At 44.3% G+C, this 16055-nt stretch overlaps 1 protein-coding gene across 1 annotated transcript; it reads left to right on the top strand.

The window, feature by feature from the left end:
- Positions 1-3114: 3114 nt before the first annotated feature.
- LOC135055078 (perilipin-2-like) lies at positions 3115-7727 on the top strand. The gene is made up of 8 exons (XM_063958713.1): positions 3115-3201; positions 3385-3425; positions 4165-4360; positions 5160-5242; positions 5352-5604; positions 5776-5960; positions 6717-6851; positions 7146-7727. The coding sequence occupies exons 2-8, from the start codon at positions 3402-3404 to the stop codon at positions 7521-7523; spliced, it is 1254 nt and encodes a 417-aa protein (XP_063814783.1). The 5' UTR covers positions 3115-3201; positions 3385-3401; the 3' UTR covers positions 7524-7727.
- The last annotated feature ends 8328 nt before the right edge of the window (positions 7728-16055 follow it).

Raw genomic sequence — 16055 nt, forward strand, 5'->3', positions numbered from 1 at the left:
TCTGGGCCAAGCTGGAGCTATTAGTATCACGGTGTCCTTTCCCTGTTTTACCTTTCGCATCACCCTGGGCAATAGGGCGATTGGTGGAAACACATGGGCCAGACAAAAGTCCCATCTTACTGACAGGGCATCCACAAAGGTCACTTTGGGATCCTTTGTCCTTGACCTTTATGTGGGAACTTTGTTGTTCTGATGAGAAGCCATGAGATCTATCTCTGGTAACCCCCACTTGTCTACCAGAGTCTGGAAGACCTCGGGGTGTAAAGTTTAGAACTCACTTAGAACTGCTTACCTCCTTCATTGGCTGTGAGTTCCTTCCTGATGATTGAGGTATGCTACTGTCGTTGCATTGTCTGAGCGAATTTAAACTGGTTTCCCCTGAAGAATGTCTTTGCCTGAAAGAGTGCCATATATATATAGCCCGAAGTTCCAATATATTAATTGGCAGGCAACATTCTTACTTGGGTGTTACCCAAGCCTCTTGCATAATCTCCGTGAGCTGTTCCGGCCCCCGGAAATTCAGCCCTGATTGTTTTGGGACGTTTAAACACAGGTGTCTTGGATTTTAACAAAGGCTCTGCTGCCTCCTCTAAGCATAGAATGGCTTTCATAGTACTAAATAGCTCAGGTCTGTCCACTGAGCTGAGGCCTTCCTCCTTGTCTCTGTATGCAGACCCAGAATGCGAGGAATCCTCATCCTCCAAGGAGTCCTCATCTGAAACATGTGTAGACTGTGAGGATGTTGTTTCCTGTTTGTGTGATTTACTTACCACAGGCCTTTCAGCCTGTTTTTGTTGAAAGGCAGCACATTCCTGGACTGGATGTGATAAACCTCAGGGGAATGTTGCATGTAAGGGTTAATAGGGTAACCTATCACTGGTAAAGGAGCTGGCATTATCCGCTCAGCAGTCCTGGATAATGTCTGTGCAAAAGAAGCCCATGGGGGATCAACTTGAACCTGTGCCTGCCTTGGATTATTCAAGAGGCTTTGGTGAAAGCTAAAACAATTTGCACATAATCCATTTTGAACCAGATCCTGAGAGGTTAACCCAGCTTTGCAAGACAAACATGAAATGAGTGTTGGTGCTGCTGGGGAGAGTGTATCCTCATCACCCTTGCCTAGACATGATAAATAAATCACACACCTGTACAGTGTTAACTACACAAATTATAATTGAAATCACTTAAAAACTTGTTAAAGTGACATACAATCTGATCTCTTCCTGCTTTGCACCAGCATTGAGGATCGGAATACACAGAAAACTGACAGAATTATAGTAAAGTCAGCAATCACACTAGCAATCAGTCACAGGTTATACATTATTAAAATAAGCAATATGAGCACATAAACAACTAAAAATACATTTCAAGTATGTAGTAGAAACATATTACTGCATTGCCTTATATATGACTTCAGACGTATTCAGTTGCACAGCGAAAGAAACAGCACCAATAGTTTACAGACTCATATGCATCAGGCACTTATCCAACTACTCGTACTTGATGGTAGGTAGAGACATTGGGGGACATTTACTAAGCAGTGATAAGAGCGGAGAAGTGAGCCAGTGGAGAAGTGCCCATGGCAACCAATCAGCACTGAAGTAACATCTATAATTTGCATACTATAAAATGATACAGACTCAGAGCTGCTGATTGGTTGATGGGGCAACTTCTTCACTGGCTCACTTCTCCGCTCTTATCACTGCTTAGTAAATGTCCCCCTTAGTGCTGTATCATCCGGCTCAGGAGAGTGGGATACAGGGAGACTTAACCCCGCTTCCAGGATCCATCAATACGTTAGTGAATGCTGAGTGGATCCAGATGCCAATAGTGTACACTAACGCTCCGTGAACCTACAGTGAACACAGACGCCCAAGTGAACACCGACGCACCAGTCACACAGCCGCCTATGCTGCAATTGGGTCCTTTAGATACACAGCATCTCAGAGGGAAACGGGAAATCAGTTCAAATCGGGAAACTCGGAGGAAACTGATCATGAATCGGGGGAGGACAAGTCACTAGGTAATGAAAGCCAGGACTGAACAAAACAGTGCCTAGGAACAACGAACAATAAAAAGCTGCCACTGTCTTAGATTGGTGTTTGTGTAAGCATTGCATTCCCAAGACAGATAATCTTAGCCTAATGGGCTCTACACATTGCGCGATCCACCACCGAGCTGCCCGATGGCGGATACGGCCGACGGGCGACCCAGCGGCGGGGGGGGGCAGTGACGGGGGGAGTGAAGTTTCGTCACCCCCCCCATCACCTGGCTCCATAGCAGTGCAGGCAAATATGGACGAGATCATCCATATTGGCCTACATGCACAAGCGACGGGGCACCAGCGATGAACGAGCGCAGAGCCACGCATCGTTCATTGCTGGTGCCTCCACACTGAAAGATATGAACGGTATCTCGTTCATTAATGAACGAGATCGTTTATATCTTTGAGTATTATCGCCCAGTGTGTATGGCCCATTAGACACCTAAGGGGAGATGTATCAGAGCCTGGAGACTAGAGAGAGATAAAGTAGATGAGATAAACTACCAGCCAATCAGCTCCTAACTGCCATGTTACAGGCTGTTTTTGAAAAATGACAGTCAGGAGCTGGTTGGTTGGTACTTTGGGGCAGATGTATTAAGCCTGGAGAAGTGATAAAGCAGTGATAAGTAGAAGGTGATAATGCACCAGCCAATCAGCACCTAACTGTCATTATTCAAATATGTAATGATTGGCTGGTGCGTTATCACCTTTCTCGTATCACTGCTTTATCACTTCTCCAGGATTAATACATTTGCCCCTTTATCTCTAGGTTTACCATACTGTCCCTGGGCTGGCTGACATCAAGTCTGCATTTCATCTGGTTGTAATCAGCTAGAGAACCTGTGTAATCCATGAGTGCTTAGATATAAAGGGACATTATGGTAAGCCTATTTATCTCTCTCCACTTTATCTCTCTCCAAGGCTTAATACATCTGCCCCATGTCACAGAAATGTAGTTAGACACTTATGGAGCTCACAGGAGACACTAATGATCTGCACCCACACCTGTAACTCCTCCTCCTGAGCCCTAGATAGGGGAGGGACAGAGCAGGTCACATGTGAGGCAGCCCCTATAAAAGCCAGGGTGCCCTGAGGTAGGGAGCAGCAGTCAGGAAGGAGCCAGGAGGTTGTGCAGAGCTCAGGATATTGGAAGACAGGTAACCACTGGAACACCATCCAATCATTACCATTTGATGGCTGCAAACATTGGAATGCTGCAGTTGAAATATTAGTAGTTGCAAGGGAACCATTGATGGTCTGTAATCATCAGGCAGTGATGTCCATTCCTGAATAACTGATGCCTTCTGTGCTCTTACATGTGTGTATCTTATGTTTCCTAGGAGGCTGACTGTTTAATATGGCAGAGACAGTAGAGCAGCAGGTAAGTACAGTGTGTGGTGACACTATGGTATAGGTGAGGCTGGAGAATGGTAATGGGGATTCCTGTAGGTGGTCACGTGCCCTGTATTGGGATTATTTACACTTAATATTTGGGGATGTGTGCCATGCCCTATGCAGTTAGTGTGCTCCTCTAAACCAGTCCCCCACCCACCCCCAAATGCTACCATTACAGTCCAGGTTTTAAGGATATCTATGCTTGAGCCTAGATTAAATCAAATGGACAGGGGTACTAATTGAGTCACCTGTGGTGAAGCATGGATACTAAAACCTGGACTGTAATTGCAGACTTTGGGGAAACTCTTCTAAACCATACTTTTACTGCAGTTTGGGAGCATTGTATTTAACTTAAGCACAGAAAGGTGTATGTTTGCCCCTGTTCATTTTAAGTAATGGTGGTGGTCTACAACCCCCTTTAACAGTGCAGCCAGATCTTGCATGTGTAATGTGTGCTGCAGTCCCTGATTAATCAACTGGGCCACCTGTAGTCGTGATATTACTGGTCCTAGTAACCTGTGTACTACACAACTGCTGCATCTCAAACTCACACTTGTGTGTTTAAAAACAAACCAAAACTGAGTGGTAACTGCCAATGTTATAGGTCACAACTGAAAACAGTAAATGTGCACCCTGAGCCCTGTCCCCAGGTGTAGCCTCCTGGTCTGCTCAGAGAAGAACCCAGCTGTACGGTGTTGGACTAACTCTGGCTGTTTCTCCTGTAGAACGTTGTGGTCAGATTGATCAACCTCCCCTTGGTGAGCTCAACGTATGACATGGTGTCTTCTGCCTATATTCACACCAAAGATAACCACCCCTACCTGAAATCTATGTGCAATGTAGCGGAGAGAAGTGTGAAGACCATCACGTCGGTGGCTGTGACCAGTGCCAGGCCAATCCTGCAGAGACTGGAGCCTCAGAGTAGGTTTTGGTATTTTCTGCTGTCTGAGCTTTGATAAGTGTCCTCCTTAAAGATAGTTTCCAGAGATGAGAGATTAGTGTCGGTTAAAAGATATTTGGCTGTTTACATGATCAGTCTCCAAGCCTTGATAAATGCACCCCCCCCCCCCCCACCAATATTAGATCCAGTCTGTCATGCATTATTGACTTCCCTGTACTCGCACACGGGACAGACTTCAGTATTTTACAGCCTAGTATGTCCTTAATTAAAATACACATACATTAAGTACTGTACTCTGTATTCTGCTTGTCATCCAGTTGCTGATAATTACCTCTTGTATGTTTTCTCTTACAATGAGGAGAGCACTGGATTTAGTTGGCATAGCAGTAAAATGCTGATTTATGGTCTTGTATGTTGTAAATAAGGTCTCCTACTATGCAAGAACAAGCCCATCTTAAATCACCTTAGCATAGAAAGTAGCCTAAATATTGGCTGTCCCTGGTCTAAGATGCACATCACTAGGCTAGCAATCGATGGTTCCATTGGTGGTTAGCATCAATGTTGTATAACAATTGATGGCTTCACCCACTGATCATTAACCCCCATCTATTACTCGCAGGGCTGCAGGCCAATCAGGGGGTGGCATTAGGCTCCATGTGCTGGCAATAACATTGGGGCTCTGTACCATTTATGTTGGAGAGCCACTGGATCTCTATTTGATATCATTGATGGCCAACTCCATTTAGATGCATGTTTGGTGCAATGTATTGTTTCATAAGTGGCTTTTTTTTTTTTTTTTTTTTTTAATAAACCCTTTAGTTGCCCTGGCTAACAACATTGCATGTATAGGATTGGATAAGATTGAGGTGAAGCTGCCCATTCTCTACCAGCCTACTGACAAGGTAACTTTACAGCCCAACAGATATAACTGAATATCATACACACAGGATAACATGCGTTACACAGGTGTGTTGTATAAATGTTCTCTGCAGTACCTGTGTCCTCCTCTAGGTGGTCTCCACTGCCTCTGAGGCAGTTCTTGGTGTTAAGGATGTGGTTGTACAGAGTATATCGGGAGTAGTTGGCAGAACTAAGGGAGCTGTGCAGGATGGTGTAGAGATGACCAAGGCTGCTGTGAATGGGGGCATTAGCACCATTATGGGGAGCAGTGTAGCACAGATGGTGAGCAACCGTGTGGACGCTGCACTGACTACATCGGAGAGTCTCCTGGAACAATACCTGCCACCCACGGACGAGGAGCTGGGTAAGCCAGAACTGATGTGAGCAGTATATTCATGAACTAACACTTGGCCTACTGGGCCACAAAGTATAACTATAGCCATACAACTCTTACTAGACCACTGACAGGCCAGCTGTAAAGCCAAGTCAGACATTTAAATGGCTTCATTGTATTTCAAGCTTTTATATATTTCAGTTAAGGAATCGACAAAAACAGAGGGGTTTGAAGTGGCAGCAGGAAAGCCAAGTTACTACGTTCGCTTGGGGTCGCTCTCTACCAAGGCCCGTAAACGTGCTTATCGGCAAGCCCTGACACGAGTGATGGATGTCAAATGCCGGAGCCAGGAGGCCATTGCTCAGCTACAGAACACCGTTGATCTGGTCAGTTGCAGATTTGTAACCATGGCCACCACCTGTCCAGCATCTTTTGTTGCCATACATGTAGCAGTAAAGGACTATTATTTTTTTTATTTTCTAAGAAGCAACATCTAGAATCTTGCTCAAGGTGAAGAAAGGAGCTCATAAACACTTGCATGGTCTGGTTGTAGCAGATGTGATGGCTGGGCTACCCCTGACATGGTTGTATCTGATGTGTCCAACACCCAGTGAGTGGCTGCCGGAAGTCTATATTCCAGCAGCCGTTAATTGTGGTGGTTTGCACCCTTGGTTTCTCACGAGTGTCTCAACACTGCTGTATCGGGAAGCTGGCAGCACCGCCACCTGGTGGTGGAACAGCTGCTGCAGAAATGTACAGTGCAGCACTTCAATTTCCCCACTTTTAAATACCCAGCAGCTGCCAGGTCATAGGAACACTGATTCCTTTAACAGCATTCACCAATGAGCATTGATTATCAGAATATCAATCATCTGATATTGGGGGTTTTTTGTTTCATCTATATCCATTAGTGACTAATTTAATAATCTTCATTATGGAATCCCATATTGATATAAGACCACTGATAACTTCAAGTTCATGCACAGTATACCATAAAAATTGCTATAGGAAAAAAATAATGAAATGGTATTGGATAGTGTTTATGTACTTTAGGCAAAGACTTTCATTATATAATAATCAAAATCAGTGTTTCTGAATAAACCTTTTCTAGATTAAGTGATTAAAGGCTTCTCATCTTTTAGATTGAATTTGCAAGAAAGAACATGAATGGTGCCAACCAGAAGATCCATGATGCTCAGGATAGGATGTACTACACGTGGGTGGAATGGACTAAAAGCACAGGACAGCAAGCTAGTGGGGAGGCTGAGAGCGTGGAGGTAAGCTCCTCTACTGGTGTACATGCCAGGTGTCTAAGTATTGGCTGCATAGAAATACTACTCTGATACGCTAACACAGAGATTCTCAAACTCTGTCCTCAGGGGCACACACAGTGCATGTATTGCAGGTGCACAGGTGTATTAATTACTCACTGACACATTTTAAAAGGTCCACAGGTGGAGCTAATTATTTCACTTGAGATTCTGTGAGGAGACCTGCAAAACATGCACTGTGTGCCCCTGAGGACCGAGTTTGAGAACCTCTGATCTAACATGTAACTTCTGGTTTTTCAGCAAATTGAATCACGCACTTTGACTATTGCCCGGCATCTGACTCTACAACTGCAAACCACCTGTCTCTCCCTGGTGACCGGTGTCCAAGGCCTTCCGCAGAACATCCAGAGCAAGGCTCAGAACATCCGTGTCATGGCTACTGAGGTCTATCAGAACTTCCGTTCTGCCTCCTCCATCAGAGACATGTCTGACGGCCTCTTAGCCACCAGCAAGGAACAATTCACTAAGATGAAGAGTTCTATGGATGACGTCATGGCTTACTTGGTTAATAACACACCACTAAACTGGCTGGTCGTTCCTTTTTACCCACAGCCGGCTGGCTGCGCACGTGGGGAGGAAGAAGCTGACTTGACAGACTCTGCTAATAGGGACGATTGACCGCACTTCAGTCTACAGTCACTTCGTACCAAATTCACCCAAGTGGGCTATCACTGATGTGTAGTGGCAAATGTTTCATGTAGCTTTACTGTGTACTTTCACTCATATTTTTACACATGCTTTTTAGGTAAACCTGTATTAATTGTTTCAGCCACCACACAGTCTATGTTGTGCATTTTTGTATATTAAATATTTTTGCTGTAATGGTCTGTGTTCATGATGAAGCTTTGTTCATAACTTTATAAATTTTAACGTTATGTCACTTGGAATGGGGGTAGGGGTGTTAGTAACCAAATATTGCAGACTTCCTGTGCAGTTCTATGGGATGTAAAGGGGGAAAAACCTGATGCTAGTCACAAGGATAAATGTTCTGATACATTCCATCCATTGTTGCTCCCTTAATATGTAACTGTTATCAGAGCAGCAGTGCAAGTATGCAGGTACAGAGTACCCTTAAGAATTTGGCAGTGAGTACGCAGTACCACCTGTCACACACTTTGCAATTACCACAATTATAATGTGCCACAAAGCAACAAGACCATGGTGCATGATGGCTCCTCCCACTTTGTCAGGGTTACTGGGAGTGACTGGCTGTAATTTTCTGTTTTATAATGGAGGCATTACTATATATTAAATTGGGGGCATTACAATATTTCTATTACACTGGAGGAATTATATATTTGTAGCCTTGCCTCCAGATTCTTCATCCCCCACACACAAAAAGGGGGCTGTTGTGTGGCCATGCTGCTAGTGTCATGGAGCCACTAGCAGTAGGTTGCCATGCCCCCCTCGCAACACATGACCATGCCCATTTTTGGCATTCTGTACCACTAAAATATTTCTACGTGCATCAGAGCAAAGTAACAGATCAATTAGGATTTCAGTGATCTGGTCCTAAGAATAAATGAGTAGTAAACTACTTTATGGGTGGTAAGACTTTAGCAGCTCTGCTCATTGGGTCTCTGATAATTAGCTTGGCTTGAAACATGGCATTTTAAAATTCAGTCCCCCACAACTGAACTAAAAGATTGTCCTAAAATACGGTTTCACTAGTGTTGTGCAATAATCAGTCACTGGTTAACCAAATTGGCCTGCCTCCCACACCTAATCGCATGCTTGGTCACAATCTACCTGTAAGGTGCATTGTAAATGGTTCTATGCAGATTACCTGTACATATGGGATTTTATTTTTTACGTGTAAAAATACATAGTTGCTGTATAACTTTCTCCTAAATCCACAGCAGTAGCGGCTCTTGCCACGGGCAAGCAGGCTTCTTGCCCTGGGCACTGCAACCCAAAGTGCCACCACTGCCATGGCAAGAGCCACTACTAATACCCTGCCGCCGGCTGCAGTGTGCGCCCACTGAATGACGCTAGAGATCAAAATTGACTCCTAGTGTCAAATGCGGCACTACTATGGCAGACGTCATGATGTCTCTCCCACAGAGAGGAGCTGGTCCTTGGAGATTGCAGCAGCAATCCAAAAGCAGGAGCAAGGCTGGTAAGTATTGGTGTATTTTTTTTTTTTTTTTTTTTTTAGGGTTTCAAAGCAGCGCTACTATTGGTGGCAAATCTACAGGGGGCACAACTACAAGGGGAACAGCTACTGGGGGGGAAAATCAACTGGGGGCACTACTACAGGATGCAAATCAACTGGGGGCACAAGTACAGGGGGATAACTGGGCATGCCCCTTCCCTATGAAGAAGCCACTGCCCTGTTTTGGGATGTGCGCACCAACTATTTTACCTGGCGGGGTGCCACAGGAAACTTTCACCATGGGTGCCACAAGGTCTAGAACTAACCCTGATCCACAGGATAACATTGGGATATAAGATGGCATCAGCGGATTGGCACCAACGATCAAAAGCGTTCGGCTTCCCAGAATGTAACGGGCCAGTCCCCTATATACCTGCCTCCGGGCTGAGGCAATTCTGTTTTCCAAAACTCAAGGCAGGAGCATCATAGAGAGCCCTAATCAGGTGAGAAGAACACGCATGCACACACTTCTGTACAAGAAGGAAGAGGTTAGTAGGTGTAAGGATTCTCAAATCGTATGGGATACTGTGGACTTAGGCGAAAGAGTTATCGACAGTAAGTCTACCATAACTACGTATTTCTCCTGCAGGGTCCACAGAATAAACATTGGGATGTCCCAAAGAAATTTTAGTGGAGGGGACGCTCCTGATTAGACAGGGGAATCCCTCGCCAGAATGCAGCATCCTGAGAGGCAAAGGCATAATATTTAATGAATGTGTTAATGGAAGACCATGTGGCTGCCTTACATATCTGTTCAGCTGAAGCACCATGTTGTGCTGCCCATGATGGTCCAACCTTACGAGTAGAGTGAGCAGAGACCTTAGCTGGAATAGGGAGAACAGCTTGAGAATATGCTTCTGAAATCGTCATCTGAAGCCACCTCGCCAGTGTCTGCTTGTCAGCAGACCATCCTCTCTTGTAAATTCTGTAGAGAACGAAGAGTGTCTGTCTTTCTGATGGCACTGGTACGATCCACGTAGACCCTTAAAGCACAGACTACGTCCAATGATGACTCTCCCGCAGAAAGGTCCAGCCCTTGGAAAGCCGGGACTACAATTTCTTCACTTTAGGTGGAAATTAGACACCACCTTAGGAAGATACCCAGATTTGGGTCTGAGAACCGCTCTATCTGGATGAAATATCAGAAAAGGAGGACGACATAACAATGCCCCTAAATCTGAAACTCTTCTAGCTGAAGCAATAGCCAGTAGAAAGAGAACTTTAGCTGTCAACCATTTTAAGATCCACTTGCTTCAGTGGTTCAAATAGGGGCAATTTGAAGTGCCTTTAGGGCTAAACTTAGATCCTAAGGAACTGTAGGAGGGACACAAGGAGGTTGGATGTGAAGCATTTCTTGGGAAAAAAAGTGCAAACATCCTGCAGGTTAGCAATTTTCTTTTAAAACCATAGTCAGTGCTGACACCCGAACTCTCAGGGAAGCCACCCGTAGACCTTTGTCCATTCCTGCCTGAAGGAATGTTAGGAGCCTGGAAACTCTGAAAGACCTAGGGTCAAATTTCTAGTCACTACACCATTGAATATTCAGTAATAAATGCGAGCTGAGGATAGTTTCCTTGCTCTAAGCATTGTTCGAATAACCTGTTGTGAGAATCCTCTTGCTTTCAGGATGGAAGTCTCAAGAGCCATGCCGTCAAAGACAGCCGATCCAAGTGCTTGTAATAGCAAGGACCTCGAGACAGTAGATCTGGACGTTGAGGGAGTAGGAACGGAGTATCCACGACAGCCTCTGCAGATCTGTGTACCAATGTCTTCTGGGCCAAGCTGGAGCTATTAGTATCACTGTGCCCTTTTCCTGTTTTACCTTTTGCATCACCCTGGGCAACAGGGCAATTGGTGGAAACACATAGGCCAGACGAAAGTCCCATCTTACTGACAGGGAATCCACAAAGGTCACTTTGGGATCCTTTGTCCTTGACCCGTATGCGGGAACTTTGTTGTTCTGATGAGAAGCCATGAGATCTATCTCTGGTAACCCCCACTTGTCTACCAGAGTCTGGAAGACCTCAGGGTGTAAAGCCCATTCGTTTGCATGAATGGTGTGTCGACTAAGAAAATCTGCTTCCCAGTTTAGGACTCCCGGAATGAACACTGCGGACAAGGCTGGATGATGAAGTTCTGCTGACCTTAACGTGGTGCTTACCTCCTTCATTCGCTGCAAGTTCCTTCCTGATGATTATGGTACGCTACTCTCATTGCATTGTCTGAGCGAATTTGAACTGGTTTCCCCTGAAGAATGTCATTTGCCCTAATGAGTGCCATATATATATATATAGCCCGAAGTTCCAATATATTTATTGGCAGGCAACATTCTTCCTTGGTCCACTGCCCTTGGAAGCAACTTCTTTCTGACACTGCTCCCCAGCCCTGAAGGCTGGCATCCGTTGTCAGAACCTCCCAATCTGAGATCCAAAAGAGTCTCCCTTTGTCCAGATGGGATGTCTGTAGCCACCAGGCGAATTACCTCCTTACTTCCAGAGGAAGGACCATAGTCTGAGTTTTTATTGTCTGATGTAACCCATTCCATTTGGAAAGGATCAGATGTTGTAGATGCCTTTAATGGAATTGAGCATACTCCACCATATCAAATATTGACACAATAGATCCCATCACATGCATCGCTGCGTGAATGGATACCCTTTGACTGCTGTGTAGCAGCTCCTGAATCCTCGACTGTATTGTGGATATTTTGTTCAGAGGTAAAATTACTCTCCAAAGACCTGAATCCAATACAGCCCCCAAGTGTGTCATCCATTGTGATGGAACCAGGGATGACTTTGCCCAATTTATGATCAAACCATGTGTCTGCAAAAAAACTATTGTCTGTTGCAGATGACTCTGAAGCAGGTCCTGAGATTGCGCCTGGATTAATAAATCATTGAAGTACAGACAAATTCTTATCCCCCTGTCGACGGAGATAAGCCGCCATTACCACCATAATTTTGGTGAACACTCTTGGAGCAGTGGCCAGTCCAAATGGTAGGGCCTGAAACTGAAAGTGTTGCTGGAGGATAGCAAACCTGAGATACAGATGGGTCCACGTTTATCTTGACCTTTAATAGGATTAATTGAGACTGGCCAATTGGACTTAATCCCCTGCTGTAATGACTTAATCCCCTGCTGTATTGTTCTCTGTATTGTATTGCAGCTGAGAACTATAGATGAAGGGTTTATGCTAATAAGTCATGTTGTGCCTAGGCACAGAAAACTAGTCAAGATAACCGTGGGCCCATCTGTAGCATTGATGGGACTGTGCTATAGGAAAATGAAGGTAAGCATCCTGGATATCCACGGATACCATATAATCCTCCAGCTCCATGGCCAAAATTATGGAATGTAAAGTCTCCATATAAATATGAGGCACCCAAAGGTACTTGTTCAGCACTTTGAGAGTATGGGCCAGAACGAACCATTTGGTTTCTGAACTAGAAACTGGTTGGAATACAAATCTTGTCATCGTTGCACAGGAGGAACTGGAATTATCACTCCTGACTGAAGCAACTTCTGAACTGCCTCTTGCAAGGCCCTGGCCTTTGTTCCACTGAAGATGGTCTGGTACAAAAGAACCTTTTGTGGAGGGTGTTTCTTGAAAGCAAACGCATAACCGTGAGATACCGCTTCTTGCAATCAGGCATCTGTGGTGGACTGCTGCCAGATGTGTGCAAAATGAAGAAGTCGGCCTCCCACCCGGGATCCCACAGGTGGAGGCCCGCACGATCAGGCTAATGGCTTATCTTCTGGCTTGGAAGCAGGCCTTCTAGAAGCCCAATGCTTTTTAGTCTTACCAGACTTGTCAGATAGAGACTGTTTGCCATAACCCTTTCCTTTTGCTTTTCCCTGGGTCCAAAAGGGCCAAAAAGTTGGAAACCTACATTTGGATTTGTGTGTTGAAGGAAACTTCACTTTCTTGGAGTCTGCTTCTGACTCCAAAATACTGTTTAATTCTTTACCAAAAAGAATATCTCCAGTAAAAGGCAAAGACTCTAGAACTTTCTTGGACTCTGACTCAGCCTTCCATGTACGTAGCCAAAAAGTTCTGCGAGCTGCTACTGCTGAGGCTGATGCTTGAGAAGCAATATTACCCATATATAAAGCTGCTTCTTCCATAAAAATAGCCGCCTGTTTAATATGTGCAATAAGAGAATTTTGCTCTCTAGATGCCAATGAAAGATCATCATGTAATGCATCAGCACAGGCTGCCACTGCTTTTGCCATCCAGACTGAAGCCATGACTGGTCTTACAATTGCCCCAGACAAGGAGAAAATGGTTTTTAAAAAACATCTCCTTTGCCTCTGCCTTCAACATCATTAAATGATGTTACAGATAGGAATGTACATTTTCGCACTAATCGAATGACATGCGTATCTAGTTTGGGAGCCAGCTCCCTTTTTAAAAAGTCCACAGCTGGAAGAGGATAATGGGAATTCTATTTCTTTGGAATTCTAAACTTCTTACTGGGTGTTAACCATGCCTCTTGCATAATCTCCGTCAGCTGTTCCGGCCCGCGGAAATTCAGTCCTGATTGTTTTGGGATGTTTAAACACAGGTGCCTTGAATTTTAACAAAGGCTCTGCTGCCTCCTCTAAGGATAGAATGGCTTTCATAGCACTAATTTCAGGTGTGTCCACTGAGCTGAGGCCTTCCTCCTCGTCTCTGTATGCAGACCTGGAATGCGAGAAATCCTCATCCTCCAAAGAGTCCCCATCTGAAACATGTGTAGACAGTGAAGATGTTGGGGTAAATTTACTAAGGTGGGAGATTTTTAGAACTGGTGATGTTGCCCATGGCAACCAATCAGATTATATCTATTATCTGCTAGAAGCAGCTAGATAAATGGTAAGTAGAATCTGATTGGTTGCCATGGGCAACATCACCAGTTCTAAAAATCTCCCACCTTAGTAAATTTACCCCGTTGTTTCCTGTCTGTTTGATTTACTTACCATGGGCCTTTCAGCCTGTTTTTGTTGAAAGGCTGCACATTCCTGGACTGGATGTGATAAACCCCAGGGGGAATGTTGCATGTAAGGGTTAATAGGGAAGCCTATTCCTGGTAAAGGAGCTGGCATTATCTGCTCAGCTAATCTGGATAATGTCTGTGCAAAAGAAGCCCATGGGGGATCAACTTTAACCTGTGCCTGCCTTGGATTATTCAAGAGGCTTTGGTGAAAGCTAAAACAATTTGCACATAATCCATTTTGAACCAGATCCTGAGAGGTTAACCCAGCTTTGCAAGACAAACATGAAATGAGTGTTGGTGCTGCTGGGTAGAGTGTATCCTCATCACCTTTGCCTAGACATGATAAATAAATCACACACCTGTACAGTGTTAACTACACAATTTATGATTGAAATTACTTAAAAACTTGTTAAAGTGACATACAATCTGATCTCTTCCTGCTTTGCACCAGCATTGATAATCAGAATACACAGAAAACTGACAGAATTATAGTAAAGTCAGCAATCACACTAGCAATCAGTCACAGGTTATACATTATTAAAATAAGCAATATGAGCACATAATCAACTACAAATACATTTCAAGTATCTAGAAACATTACTGCATTGCCTTATATATGACTTTAAACGTATTCAGTCGCACAGCGATAGAAACAGCAGCAATAGTTTACAGACTCATATGCATCAGGCACTTATCCAACTACTCGTACTTCATGGTAGGTAGAGACACTGGGGGACATTTACTAAGCAGCGATAAGAGCGGAGAAGTGAGCCAGTGGAGAAGTGCCCATGGCAACCAATAAGCACTGAAGTAACATCTATAATTTGCATACTATAAAATGATACAGAGCTGCTGATTGGTTGATGGGGCAACTTCTTCACTGACTCATTTCTCCGCTCTTATCACTGCTTAGTAAATGTCCCCCTTAGTGCTGTATCACCCGGCTCAGGAGGATGGGATACAGGGAGACTTCACCCCGCTTCCAGGATCCATCAATACGTTAGTGAATGTTGAGTGGATCCAGACACCAATAGTGTACACAAACGCCCATGAACCTACAGTGAACACAGCCACCCAAGTGAACACCGACGCACTAGTCACACAGCCGCCTATGCTGCAATTGGGTCCATTAGATACACAGCGTCTCAGACGGAAGTGGGAAATCAGTTCAAAGCTGGAAACTGGTCATGAACCGGGGGGGAGGGCATGTCACTAGGTAACGAAAGCAAGGACTGAACAAAACAGAGCCTAGAAACAACAAACAATAAAAAGCACACACTATAGAAAATACATTAGCACAGTGGTTCTCAAACTCGGCCCTCAGGACCCCACACAGTACATGTTTTGCAGGTAATCCAGCAGGTGCACAGGTGTATTAATTTCTCACTGACACATTTTAAAAGGTCCACAGGTGGAGTTAATTATGTCACTTGTGATTCTGTGAGGAGACCTGCAAAACATGCACCGTGTGGGGTCCTAAGGACCGAGTTTGAGAACCTGTGCATTAGCATGTTAAGCAAAAAGAAACGTAGACTCTCAGAATCATTAATGTGTTGTTAGAACAACCTAGTTTAAAAATATCAAAATATTTTAGCAGCTAAATAGCTATCTTCTGTTTGAATATATGAAATTATTTGTGCTTTATTCTAATTTCCCTGTGCGGCGCTATGGACACTTTGTGGCACCACATGAATAAACGATAATAAGCAGAAAAATCAGCATAAAACTGCCAATGTCATAGATTGGTGTTTGTGTAAGCATTGCATTCCCAAGACAGATAATCCTAGCCTTAGACACCTAAGGGGAGATGTAGCAGAGCATGGAGACTAGAGAGAGATAAAGTAGATGAGATAAACTACCAGCCAATCAGCTCCCAACTGACATGTTACAGGCTGTTTTTTTAAAAATTACAGTCAGGAGCTGGTTGGTTGGTACTTTGGGGCAGATGTGTTAAGCCTGGAGAAGTGATAAAGCAGTGATAAGTAGAAGGTGATAATGCACCAGCCAATCAGCTCCTAA

The sequence above is a fragment of the Pseudophryne corroboree genome, chromosome 1 (assembly GCF_028390025.1).
Source record: "Pseudophryne corroboree isolate aPseCor3 chromosome 1, aPseCor3.hap2, whole genome shotgun sequence".
Classification (NCBI taxonomy): Eukaryota; Metazoa; Chordata; class Amphibia; order Anura; family Myobatrachidae; genus Pseudophryne; species Pseudophryne corroboree.